At 41.6% G+C, this 14413-nt stretch overlaps 1 protein-coding gene across 1 annotated transcript in view; it reads right to left on the bottom strand.

The window, feature by feature from the left end:
- Window positions 1-14413, bottom strand: part of etv4 (ETS variant transcription factor 4) — a 30939-nt gene that overhangs the window by 9753 nt on the left and 6773 nt on the right. The window contains exon 5 of the mRNA XM_063893420.1: window positions 718-847. Within this exon, the coding sequence (XP_063749490.1) occupies window positions 718-847 (130 nt within the window). The remainder of the gene's footprint in view (window positions 1-717; window positions 848-14413) is intronic.

Raw genomic sequence — 14413 nt, 5'->3', positions numbered from 1 at the left:
CACATTTTTGTTCTTGAGTCAAATAAAGCAATTATTGGTTCAATTGTTCTGCTCTTTCCAGAGAGATAATAATTGTATCAGTGACCTAAACATTTGGAAAGATGTTTCAAATAAGAGCTGATAAATAGGTTTAAAGGAAGCCTGGTGGAGACATGAAACAGGAGGAGGAAATGACAGACCTCTTTATTGCTCTTATCTAGAAACCAAAACTGAGTGAAAGATAAGAACCGACTGAAAAAAAGACGGTATGTGAAGAAAAAAATAAATGCTCTGTTTAATCCTTACATAAGTTTGGTTTTAGAGATACACAAACTAAGTATGAAATACGGATGCACAATATATTAAACTAATTAATTATAAGCCTTTAATGGAACAATTATTATTATTATTATTATTATTATGTACTTATTGCAGCCAATAAATGATTGGCTTTACAGTTTTAGAGGAAGATAAACACAACATTTTAGCAATGCAAGTGAAATGCAAAAAGGTAAAAACGTTACTGTAGTTATATTGAAAATTGCGAAATTATTGATTATCTTATTGGTATTGGCCATGATTACCAGGTAATTATCTGTATTGACAACAAAAAAACAATCCCTAACAGATCTCAAGATATTTGGGTGCATTGGCCCCGTGAAACACAGAATAGGTTTTATGCTCAACATTCTACAAACAACATTAATTTTAGCCTTCTATCAGGGAACATGGGGGTACCTGGCATAAAGGCACTGCTCTCCACTGGGGTAGGTGAAGGTCTGCTTGTGGCTACAGGACTGGCTGGGGTCGGAGCCCGGGCTCTGCGGTTCCTTCTTGATAGTGACGGGAGGGCTGTGAAATGCCACTGCTGCAAGAGACAGTAAACAGAAAACAGAGATGAGGGTTGGCACACACACACACACACACACACACACACACACACACACACACACACACACACACACACACACACACACACACACACACACACACACACACACACACACACACACACACACACACACACACACACACACACACACACACACACACACACACACACACACACACACACACACACACACACAGGAGGAGAGCAGGCTTTTGTATTATTTATTCTCATTCAGCCCTGCCTCGATACTAAAGTTGTTAAGCTTTAATACAAAAGCAAATACTTCTGTCTGCATAGGAATCTGTTTCACGTGCCAGCTAAAATGCTTAAGTAACTGTCAGCAGCGAAACACAGGGCAGTAGACAGACACGTACTTAGAAAGACACACTTTGCATACACACTGAGGAGTTCAGGCGCGCAAAAACACACAGGCACACACATGACCGCATTCCAGCAGTCATTTGGAAGCCCAAAGTGTCCTCGCCTACTTTTCTTCGCTCTTCCAGACACAACAGCAGCCAAAACTTCCTCTGTCAAAGTCAAGCTTAAAGCTAAACAACTGTACGGGCCAGAGAGATGTATGTGGACTGATGAAAGAAAATGTCACACCTCTGTTAGAACAGCATATACACAGATTCTGTTCTCTGCATTCTTTCCTATGGGTATCCAGATGTTAGCCACCACTTCAAATTCTGCCTTTGAGTAAAGATGGTATAACTTGATAATGCCACATTTACCCTGAAAGTCCCAAATATTAATTACGTTTTTAGCAATTTAATTTCCCTCCTGAAGGATTCAATCTGAGGCACAGCAAGCTGTCCATCATCTGGTCTGCTGGAGGCGACCTTTGCCTTGATGGCCACGAAAACCACCCAAAGTGGAGCTTCAAACTGTGCCGAGGGCTTGTGTTTATTATGTGAGGGGAGGTTTTCACCCGGAGAACTGTACAGGATGTTTTTCTGGTCCCGACAGGGTAAACAGCAGCAGCTGTGCACTTCCAGCTGGGGAGGCCTGTATTTATGTGCGTGCATCTGTGTGAGCGTGCGTGTGTGTGTGCGGGTAATCTTGGCTTGTCTTTATCTATGTGCGTGCGTTGGAATGTGTGTGTTTGAATGTTAGTGTGTGTGTGTGTGTGTGTGTGTGTGTGTGTGTGTGTGTGTGTGTGTGTGTGTGTGTGTGTGTGTGTGTGTGTGTTCAGTGGGTGTGGAGCTGACGGAGCAGGCCACACTGAAAGCTCGGCCCAGGTAATTACATACTGCCGTTCATTCACAAAAAAGAAGGAGAAAAAAACGTCTGGCAGCCTGAATAGGGCCAGAGACGACTGCTCCGCCACGGCAAGAGACAGAAAGTGAAAAAGCGAAGGAGGAAAAAATAGAGTATACAAAAAGTAAGAAGAGATTAAGGTGACATAAACCACGGCAGCTTCAAGTATCTGCTGTCACGCTCAGGATGTTCCCTCAACTCTCAAAATTAAGCTATGTAAAATAGTTTTATAGAAAAAAATAAAATATTTAAAAGGGTTCCATTTTAGAGCTGACTTTTTAGCCAATGTAAAAAAACCTGATATCTATTAATGTTTCAAGTATTTAATGAAGGTAAAATTAACAGTTACCTTATTCCTGCTTCTCAAATATCAAGGTTCTCTGTAAGATGTCCCTTAGGGTTCTGAGAATTGATAAATGTTTTGTGGAAACGATACATTACTGCTGTTAAGTCAAATCATAAAAAAATGGAATTGAAAGCCATGGCTAATTTTTCTCTACTTTTATATTACAACTGGGTTTTGTAGATTTAGGGATGACTATGAGCTTAAGTAAAACGCAAAAAGCTTAAGTATTCATAAACAAACATGAAGTTTTAAAATGTGTTTTTTGCTTTGAAAAATCCTCTTAGTCACTTTTCATGAAATACATGCATGAAATTGAGTTGAACAATCAAAACGGCGCTGCTCATCATCTTAACCTCCCTATTTTTGTCTGTACTCACTCTCCCATGGCAGGCAGGCAGGTGAGGAAGTGTTGGCTTTAGCGGAGGATCAACAGGATTAGAGAGCATTTAGCCAGATTTCCCAGACAGACGCGATGGGATTCCAGCCTCCTCTAAGTCTTCGACAGCTTGTCTGCGAGTACACAGAGGGTGGCACATGACTGCCGATATAATAATACGAGTGTGTTTGTCTATTGACATTTTCCTCTCTTTCTCTGCCATGGTCATGAAGTGCAAACAATCCTCAGAGAGTGTACACTCTCAGTGCAGCCAAGTAGAGCCACTAATGCAATTGGCAGGAGTATTTCCATTGATGTGGCTCTCCATTTATGAGGATGTTCCATTTCAAACAGTCCTGCCTGGGAATGGCGCTAGCTGTGTGTGAGGGGGTCTGTGTGTGTGTGTGTGTGTGTGTGTGTGTGTGTGTGTGTGTGTGTGTGTGTGTGTGTGTGTGTGTGTGGCCTATTTGTGTGTGACCTTTCTGGATATTAATTAAACTGGTAAATGAGCACCAACAGCTTTTTGTGTTTGTAGCTGCTGCCTGTTGAATCGCCTGCTTTTCTAATTAGATCGAGATGGTTGATGTTCAGGGAATTACTAGGAACTCAAGACAAAATTAGATCCATAAATTCCAAGTTGACTTAAGACTTAAGAGTTGGGGTGGAGTATACAGCCATGCCAGCGGCTCTTTGAAATTTTACTTCAGCATGCCAACATGTTTACAATGATAATAATAAATGCTGATTCTACATTTTGCATGTTTACCGTAGTAAAGCTAAGGCTTGTTGGAAAGTTATCGCAATAATTAGGTCATAAACCAAAGCTTATTTTACAAAGAAAAATTTGACTAAAGGTAATTTTGTTGCATCCTCTTGAATGCTCAAAGCATCTTGCACTCCGGATTTGGTGTTAAACTTATTCTGCTCTAAATAATATAAATATACATATATATAAAAGCCTGTACAGTCTAAGAAGGCTGGATAGCACAGAGAACTAGTTTTGTGCTCTCTCAAATTCTTTGTCAGCAACATGCCTCCATAGAAATGAATATCTGTACAAAAGTTCAACCGAATCCATCTGACACTTTTTCAGCTATTTAATACAAAAATACAAAAGTCAAACTCATCATGACACCCAGACAACATTGTTCGGTTTCATCATCTGGTCGCTAGCGATGCTAAAAACACAACTATTGAGTTCCCAGAATAGTTCTTAAACAAAAAAGAAACTACATCTGGTCTTCAACAACTATTCAAAACTCTCTGGCATATCACAGTTAATCTCCTAGTCCAAATGATGTCAAATCTGCCGCTAAAGTTTATAAGGTGGTGGCAGTCTTGTAAACGGATCCAGGGAGAGTTATGTTCTTTAGGTTCCTGTCGCTTCCTGCTTTTATTTGGGGCAATATGACCTCCTCTAACAGCTTTGTTAAATGTTACATCACCCTTTCACAGATATCCTCATATTTCAACGTTTCCTTTAGGGGGGTGAGGTTCGTGAGAGTGAAGAACCTCAAAGGTGTTTAGAAGTAAAAGGACAGATCCAGTACACACTAGCTGTTTTAAAGCAGACAAATCTTGAGCAAACACAGAAGAGTGTACAGTAAAGAGTATTTATATATATGTGCCTGCATACACACACTCCTTGGCACTTTCTCTTTGGGCGGAGCATTGCAGATTCCAAGCACCTCCTAAACTGATAAGGTAAAATACTCCTTCATCAATCCATCCTTTATCTCCTCCTTCCTTATTTTCTGGTATTCTTCGCTATCTCCCATTCACTCCCCTATTCTGAGCGCTACGTAAAGAGGTGATCCCCCCCCAGCTGAAGGCAGCATGGAGAAGGACTTTTACATATGTAAATGTTGGCTCTTTAGAGGGGGAGGATGCAGGGTGAAAGGTGATGGTCATGGTTGAGTGCTTTAGGAAGTAGAGGGATCATTACATGGGGGGGTCCCATTCAACAGACACCCACTACAAACAAATCGCAGGCGCAGGGATGGCACCCCCCCCCCCCCCACACATACATACACACATATATGCTCACACATACTCCTCTCTACACAATGGGCCCCTCAACTGAGCCATACGGAGGTAGTGTGAGCATGTCGTGAAACACTATTGGATTCCTGTGGGATTGCTTAAAAACACAAACAGCGCTGACAGAAAGATAAACTATAAAAACGAATGCAAAATGATTTGGTTTGCAAAGTGAATGATGGCAGTGGTGACACATTAAAATGGGGAGTTGACCCCCGCATTTTTGGGCTATTTCTCAATTGAGATTGTTTCTGTGTGAGAATTAAATATATTGACCGTAGAGATGTCCTCCTTTTGTCCAATATAATGGAACTACAATAGCACATGGCTCAAAGCGGCTAAAAAATACAATGAATAACACAAGAGTTATGTATCTGTCCTACATAAAACTGCTCACAACAAATATGTTTTAGGTTGATAAATAGAGCTGCTGTAAAGAGGAATAACATGCATTGTTTATGTTTGGGTGAACCTTCCATTTATTATGAAATTCTATCATCAAAATTCAAATCTTGATGCTTTTTTAAAGACTCTGGAGTGGTTTTGAAAGAGACTTAATAAGGGGATTAAACTGCCATGTATATTAGTCAAAACATTTTAATATCACTTGCAATAGGCTTTTTTAGGCAGTTTGACAAAACCTCACTTTGAACTCCCCCATCTTATTTTAGACAGAGTATTTCCTACCATTAAAGGCCCTTGTGTAGGGAAATCCAATCTGAAGGCAGCAGTGGATCTGGAGAGTCTTACATTAAATGTTTATGTGCGACATGGCCAAGTCTTAAGCCTCTGGAAGTCTGCAACAAATGACAGCCTCGCTTACAATAACTCATGGACATCAGCCCCTGTGTCAAACAAAGAGACTGGATCTTACTAAACCGTAGAACCTGTGAGCATAATGTAAATACACACTTAATGGATCCAATCAAACAAATAAGATTCAAGCCATTCTCTTACAGGAAACATCTCAGGGCTATCTGGAGATTCTTATCTCACATGATATGCATTGTACATGTTAAGTGCAAGCGGTATGCTGTACAGAAACACTAAAAGCAAGCTGTGACGGGCTACACCTGGTTCCCCCTCTCTTGCCAATTAATCCTTCATGTGGTGACGGGATCAATAAAAACAAGAATGCCACAATGGTTTTAAAGGTGAAAAAGGAGGATATTGATTCACATGGCTCGCAAATGACATCAGTTGCTTAGCTGAATACATGGCTCCATTGTGGTAAGAGGGAGGCGTAATGGGGAAAAGCAACAGTGTAATTTAAAAGTATTTGACTGTCAAGACATGCATCATGTGTTAGATAAAACCTATACTTTGATGGTTATTTTAACGTTATGCGAGCAGTGGCTTTGTCAGACCTAGTCTGGGTGCCATTTCTTACTTTCTTGTTTTGTGTTTTACGGGGTTCTATCCTAAATGTGTTAAATATGTTAACTCCGATCCTAAAAAGCATATGTTGCAATGATAGATATTTATAAAAAACATATATACAAATGAATTACTTGAGCGTTATCGTCAGTTAGCATTATTATGAACATTTTCCGATTTCATATTTGTATTTTGTGCCTCTATTGTGACATTCTTATGTCCTTTAATGTTCAAAAAGAGCTTTATTTTTCCTGATACTGCCGGGGCTGCAGGACCTCTTTTCACCCTGGTTAGCTGGCAGGCTCTGTTGTGATTGGTCAACTGCTTAGTGATGTCCCGCCAGTAAGTCTATTGTGTAGAATGTGTTTTAGTGCAGGCCAATAGAAGAGAAGTGTTACATAGTGATGTCACTTTGTTACAGAACTAAACAAAGGAGTCCAATGGAGGTGTTTCAGGCAAGGGGGAGATTTTAGCCTTTGCATGCGCAAAACTTTATATAACACAATACAGGAAAGGGAAACATTATTAGAATAATAGGGCCCCTTTAACTTATTCTGCTTAACTAGGCTACATGCCAGTTTTGGCAAGAAAAATGAGTGTTTCTTTAAACAATATTTATTTTATGATAAACTAGTGCCTTTTCAATGACGTGTTACAGGCTATATTTAAATAATTTGGCCCTTGTAAGGGAACAAAAGTTAGCACTGCTGGAATGTTACTTGGTACTTTTACTCATTCCTACAGTTTTTAGGTAGTTACAGTTTACTTGAGTATTCACAGTTTTTGCTACTTAAAAACAAATGATGTACTTTTACTATGATCTGTTATTAGAAAAGAAACATCTAAATACATTAAGATTTATAAGTTAACCTACTCGACAGTATTTCATGTAATAAATATTTGCTTCATATTTATTAAATTATGACTGTATGCTTGTTCTTCCACTGTAAATTAATCACACATGTTCACAGTAATGAGAAAGCATGGAATACATATTTGTACGCTGGCCGACAAGTATAAAATAAATAACCACCATTCCACATTTCTGTTATATATGCTATAACAGATCAAAAAGTCAGCATCTATTTTTCACTCCATTTTGATCAAACATTTATAAGTGTGTTTTGGCTCCGTAGTTCCGAGCTCAGTGGAAAAATTCAGAGCACAGAGATATAGAGAGAGACTGCTACAATGAGAGAGGGAAGGCAAGTGAGGCGATACAATATGATCCAGACCGTTTCGGCTGCAGTGTATCCAGCCATTCCACTGATGCATGGAAACATGTGCTGGACATGTGTGTGCTTCTCAGGTCACTGCACAATCAGGAAGACAGGCTGAGAGAGGGAGAGAGAGAGAGAGAGAGGAGAGAGAGAGAGAGAGAGAGAGAGAGAGAGAGAGAGAGAGAGAGAGAGAGAGAGAGAGAGAGAGAGAGAGAGAAAAGCATCCAGGCCAACATTGACAAACTCATCCTCTACTCTGAGAGCCAACAGGCCCAAGAGTGGCTTCAGTGTCTGTCTGCTCAGGGAGCCCAGGAGTGTTGGATCCATTAGTGTCGGCTCTATCTGATTTACAGGTCGTCCTCTCTCATCTGATAATGGCTCAGGCTCCTTGAATATTTAAAGAATGGTTGTCAGATACCTGCCAAACAAGCCTAACGAGATTGATGGAAAGTACCATGCCATCAGCGAGACAGATGATTGGCTGCGACTGCACTGCGGGCGGCACTTCTCACAAATTGGATTTATTTATTTATTATTAGCGGTTAAAAACGTTTTTTGGTGCATCATGTTCAGTTGGCTAACAGGATGTATCTATGTGAATGACAACCGCTGTGAAAAAGGCAGTAACACAGTAAATTTTTTTGCAAACATCAACGTTTCACTTCCCTATTCCCTCAACTGGAAAAGGTTGCCAATATTTTAATGATTCACAAAGCTTTCTTTCGCAGAATAAAACCTACTTTAAGTCATCTCAATGAGCTCCATATCAATCTGTATTGGTCTGAGCTATCCAGTTGTATTACTTATTTCTACACGCCTGTCATTTCTATCCTAAATGCTAATCCAAGCTTTAAACCAGACTCCTTATTTTTTGTTATAGTTTAAATGTAATGCTACTTTTTACAGCCTCAGGTGCTAGTTTATTATATCCACTTCGGTTTGGCTTTTAGTTTTACAGTATATTAACACAACCCTGAACATTATATAACAAAGAACACTCAATGAAGTCTAAATATAAAAATAAACCTGATATTTCAATGGTCTTGGTAGTATCATGGGATAACCATTTTAAAATCGGTATATTTCATGACATCTCACGTTTCCCTATTGTCCACTTCACTTTCAATTGTGCCGCGTTGGCTTTTTATAAATGGCCATTGACCAGTAATAAATCTTGCTTCTCTATTGCTTTTTAGTGGACCGATACAATACATCCCTGTCCCGGGACATGTGCAGTGAGAGGGACATCCCATCAGAGGCGAGGGGTGGATGTAATTAATCTGGCACAATATTGACTCCTCACTCTCAATCCCTCAGCCCCCAATATAGCTGTCCCCTCTTAATGTTTAATGTAGCGATCGATCCACCCCCACACTGTTACTGAAATGATATAATGAGCTCCCACTGCCCACCAGGGTATCATGCATGTGAGGGGAGGGCTGAGTGTGTGCTTAATTGTCTGTCGCCTTTGTGGCAATGAATGCCGTATGTGTTTCAAGCAGGCGTTTCAAAGTGAAATGTTCCTTATCAGAAGGAGATAACCCCCACACAGACAGGCCCAGACACCTTGCTTGGAATTATCAGCACACATGCTACATCCACAGTGTTTCCTCCGGTTCTCGTAACCCCCAACTCACCCCCCCTTTCCCCTCTCTCAGTTTCTTGATCAGGATCTCGACCGTAATTCTTGATGGCACGTTTGACCTGCGCTTACCCCTCTCCTTTCCCTGTCTGCCTTCATGCTGATTTATCAGTGCTTTATCTTTTATCAAGACATCTATCAACCCCCCTCCATCTCCTCTTACTCCTCTCCTAGATCAGCGAGAATCGATACGCCAGTATGCTGGCTCTCAGCTCGCTCCCCACACCTACTGGTTTGTGTCAGCAGGTTACTACAAGGTCCAGCCTCTGCAGCCTCCTCCCCCACTCAAGAGCAGGGTGTGTTTAATGTGTGTGTGTGTGTGTGTGTGTGTGTGTGTGTGTGTGTGTGTGTGTGTGTGTGTGTTGGACTTTTGGTGGAAACAGAGTGAGATCAAAGTACAAATGTTGGACGGCAAAGGAGAGCGAAAACAGCTCAAAAATAAACATTTGAAGGGTTATGACAACATTGCACTCACTAAAGTAATTGCTTGAATCTGGAAACATGGTAGCATTCTAAAACAAATTCAGATGAAGAAACAATTGGATTTTGGCTATGGGAAATGGTTGAAACTATAGACCGTGGGCATAGTCACCACGACAACACCTATACTGTTTAGAAGCCTGGAGTTTAGCATTTTGAATGTGGCCATTTTGGTTTTTCTCTTACCAAAGATGGAAAAATGGGAGACATCCTAACAGGACAACACTGTGGTAGCGGACTGTCAATCACAAGGTAGCGCCGCCCAAATGCATTTATCACTTTATTGACTATTTTACTCTACAAGGCCAATCATTTGCTAAATTGTGTTTTTCTTGCTCCATCATCTCCTCTTTTTACGAAACTACTGCATTTCCAGATCTCACCAACAACCAATGGAAAGAACTGTGCAATTTAGACAGAATGCGAATATTGGGAGGCCAAAGAACGTTGCACTTTCTAAAAAAAACAAGGTGAGTTTTTCTTAGCATATGCTGTGTGAGGGTGTTTTATACAAATAACAACATGGACACTCATTCATAGTCTAAACCAAGAGGACAACCTATATCTCCCTTACACTTTGATAAAGACAGATCACACCAGATCCTCTCCTGCCTATAGGCCTGACCTGTATTAGACTATCCTTCAATAGGCAAGCTGTACAAACTGGACTTTATCACTGCCATGTATGCATGGTTTACACACTTGCATGTTTTTTCTTAATGAAAGCTTCAAGTTTGAATACTGCTATTTTTATGGCCTCGCCCCTTCTCTTTTACAGCGTCCGTTCCCCTCTTTGGTCGGTGCTCGCTTCAGACAAGAAAAAACATTCCAGCTGCAGAAAGCAGAGCCATGCTGGAGTAAAGACACCAACACGGACACAGAAATGCTAAGGCACGCATATGAGCATCGCAGGGATGTACCAACATACACAGACAGAGTCCTTTTTTCCCCCTGTACACACCTCCCCTCTCTCTCCTGTAATAAAACACACACTGCTGTCCATTCACAAAGCTTTGCTGCTGACACTCGGGCTGCGCTGCCTGGCTCAAATCCCCGCGGCCCCCTGGCTTTGACAGGGCTGTTCTGAATCAACACGAAGGAGTACAGCTCTTACTTCCCCACTGGAAGCTGTTAAACGCCTATTACTCCACATACCTGACCTTTACAATCCTTTTTTCATTGGATTTGATTGACTAAAGATGACTAAATAATGCTGTAAACTAGAAATAAACCTTCAGCTGTTATAGTGTCTTTTTTGGGGGGATCCTGATTGGAAAACAAATTCAAGAAAAACTTTTGGCAATTAGCAACTACACAAAAAACTGCACAACATTTTTCTAGATAAAACAGGAGTTACATGATCCCCGAAAACTGAAAAGAGTTGTAGTCAGGCTGACAGAATAAAAAGGTCTGCACCTCTCATAGGTGTTATTGGAATTACGTCCACCAATGTCATGAATGAAGGTTCCCCCCCTTAACTCAATGTGCTGCCTCAGCCAGTCTTTCACAACCAACCCATTCATAAAACTGCAGGGCTGAAGTGTGTCCGTGTGTGTGTTCGCCAGGGCCAAGTGTGTTTATGTGTGCGCAGGAGTAAGTGGATGAGAGGCTGTCAAAAGAAATCATCTGTTCGCGTAAGAGAAATCAACTATTTTACTCGTAAGCAAAACAAAACGCTGCAACAAAGACAGACGTGGAGGAAGACGAGTGGGCGGTTTGCATGCATGTCTGGCAGGCACCTGGCTGTTTTTGCGCACTTCGTTGCATAGCAGCTGTATTTTGGAAAGCAAAGAACACAGGGCTGCATGTCTCTCTTTAGGGGAGAGAGGGAGTTGGAAAGGGGGGGGGCTCCATTTGCCCATCGCCTCATGCTTCGAATAGGGCCTGATTGGGCCGGTTCTGATCCAGAAAAACAACCCAAACAAGAGGAAGGCTGTGAATTCATGACAAAGCAGAACATGCAGAGCCAGAGAGACACACTGCGGGGAGGATTTGGTTAGAGCTGGGTTACTGGAACCTTTCCTTTATGTTGTTTCCTTTATTCTGTCCCTGTTTGGTCTCTCTTTCCTTCTTTTGTTCCCTTCTTCTTTCTTCTTTGTGCACTTTTTCTGATGGCCAATCAATCCTTTAAGTCATTGTTGACACAAAAATGCTTTAAAGGGGCCCTGTTTTGCTTTATGGGGGTTTTCTTACCTGCAGCGTATTATATAGGTTTTAGTGCATGTAAATGGTCTGCAAAGGCTAAAATCACCAAGTGTCTCTCCAGAGGAACTGGAAACGCCTATATTGTAGTCTTTTGTTTACTCACGCGACATAGTGACATCAATTTGAAAATTCATGCTTCTATTGGCTGGCGCTCTAACAAATTATGCCTGATAGGCCAAGGGGCAGGGCATCTCTAAGCAGTTGACCAATCATAACCGAGCTGACCAGCTAACCAATAAGAGTAGACTGGGCTCTGGTTTTGGACAGAGAATGAAAATAGGTGCTGCAGCACAGACCATATGAGAAAAATGTGATCATTAAAGCATGTAAATTGTGCATTCCCATTTAATTTAATACTATAATCAGAGAAATTGTTGTGAAAACAAAGGCGCACAAAGACTTTGCTCAATGAGGTGAGATGTCCTTTAATGGTTGAATGTGATGTAATGGTGATATATAATAGAAAGCTAAAGAGAAGAGGCAGACTTTGAAGTCCTTTCTTTTTCTTCTCAACATCATCTCCATTCTCTTCCCTCTTTTCTTAGCTTTTTCTCCTTTTGGCTAAACTTGCTATTTGAAAAGTACTGTAAAGGCATTCTATAGCCACAACTTCCTATATAATCACTGCAAGGCACAAAACTAAACAATCGTCCCACACAGCTCCGAAATCGCTGGATTAGTTCACATCTTGGAACACTCAATGTGTGTGTGGAGAGAGACACAGAGAGGCAGAGAGAAAAGGGGAGGGGGGGTTTGGTCCTGATTTTTAAATTCGACTTAGTTTGTACAGACACAGGAAGGGAGGGAGGGGTTTGAAGTATCCACTTGGAGAGGAGGGGGTGTCAGAGAAGGGGGATCTGTAGTACTGTAGGGCTTTTTTATGAATGAAGAGCGAAGGAGGGAGCAGTGGAGGACTGGGAGAGAGAAGGAGAGAAGGGGGAGGGAGAGGCACACTTCCTCTTACGCACGCAGGGAAGAAAATTTATGAATGGGTCACATCTCTCGAGCAACTCCAAGTGTAAACAACATACTTGGACAAAGAAAGACGACGGCAGTGCCTCGCTAAACGCTCAGGAGCTGGCCTTTAAGTGCTGTTTTAAACACAAAAACTTAAGTAGTGACATGTTCAAACTATTTTAATTAGGTATCCACGCCATAAATTTGACTGACACTTCCATGGTGTTTCTCCCTGCAGGCAGTAAACAGACAAAGGAATCTGTCCGACAGCCTAGCGTCAGGCGATGATAACCCCCGAAGGTGCTGTCAGCCGCCCGAAAATGAAGCATTAATCCTCATCTCCTCTGGATGAGTGGGAGATTAAAATCACATCCTTCTTTTTTTCATTCAAGGGCCAATCACATTAGTTTGAAGGGGAAAATTTTGGTGCGTTGTTATCACCAATGGCTCAATAACCTTTAAACACACACAGGCAGGTCAGCAAGTACATAAAAGTTGCATGTTTACATAACCTTCCCTCAATGGCAGCCTGCACACAGAGCACGCTTGTTAGCGGTGAACCGAGGGAGAATGGACCAGATGAGATAGATTTACCAGATGTGCAGGTATTGCACAATCCCCTCCTTTGCCACCCCCCTCCTCTTTCCCAATGTAGCATTCCAACATGTCCTAGTGTTTTTGCCTCCCTTCTTTTTGCTTTTCTCTGACTTCCTTTCCTTTAACACCACACCCATGCAGGTAACAACCTGACTCAGTAAACAACAATGTTTAAATTTTACCAGGGTGCCGTTTTCAATGCAAGCCTCAATTATATGGCGGTCAGTTGGGATTAGGGCTTTGCTTTATGTTTTTTTAATGTACTAGAGTTTCCAAAACAGGTGAGTCACCTTGTTTTTAGAAAGAACCCCAGACACTGAAAACGCATTCCATCCAGTATGGGAAAGATAAGCCTTTTTCATGCTTTGTACACACCAGAGGACAAAAAGAGGAATATATTCATAGTTGCTTGTCAGATCAAATTTTCCCAAAATCAAAGCGGAATAGAGATGCTCAAAGAGGACTCCGAAGTATTGACTGTGACCAGCAGGGACACTGTCTGTCAACGCAGGAGTCTCTCTGCTGAGTATAAGTGAGCTGCCCATCAAACTGAAGCCCTTGTGACCCTGCAAATCATACCCTGGTCAACCGTTAGCAGAGGCCTGACAGCTGATTGGCTGACAGGTCAGGGGGTTAAGTAGACACGACCCCTGCATGCCCTGGGGTTCATCTGCACTTCCTGCTTCGCATTGTTGGCCAACAGACAGCGACAACGTTGCACAGAGCATGTGTCACCGAGGGGCTGAGCCGTTAGGACTTGGAGCTGGTTCAATCACATGATGTTTACACACAAAGGACACATGGGTTTCACTGAGAGGAAGCGCCTTTTGACTGGGACTGAACGCTGTCAATTTTACTTTGGGGGATGAGATTATTCTTGACGTATTTCAAGTTTTCTTTGCTAAGCATTTCAGTATCATTACTAAAGATGGGGAAGCTTGCAGTGCTTTGAATGGGACCGAAAAAAAACTGTTTGTACTCCCACCCAGATCCTGAATCGCCATTGTTAGCGCAACAAGAAAGGGAAACTCATTCAAAT

The sequence above is a fragment of the Eleginops maclovinus genome, chromosome 10, assembly GCF_036324505.1.
Source record: "Eleginops maclovinus isolate JMC-PN-2008 ecotype Puerto Natales chromosome 10, JC_Emac_rtc_rv5, whole genome shotgun sequence".
NCBI classification, from domain to species: domain Eukaryota; kingdom Metazoa; phylum Chordata; class Actinopteri; order Perciformes; family Eleginopidae; genus Eleginops; species Eleginops maclovinus.
Note: the sequence above shows the minus strand (reverse complement) of the source record. Positions and strands in the feature narration are given on the sequence as shown.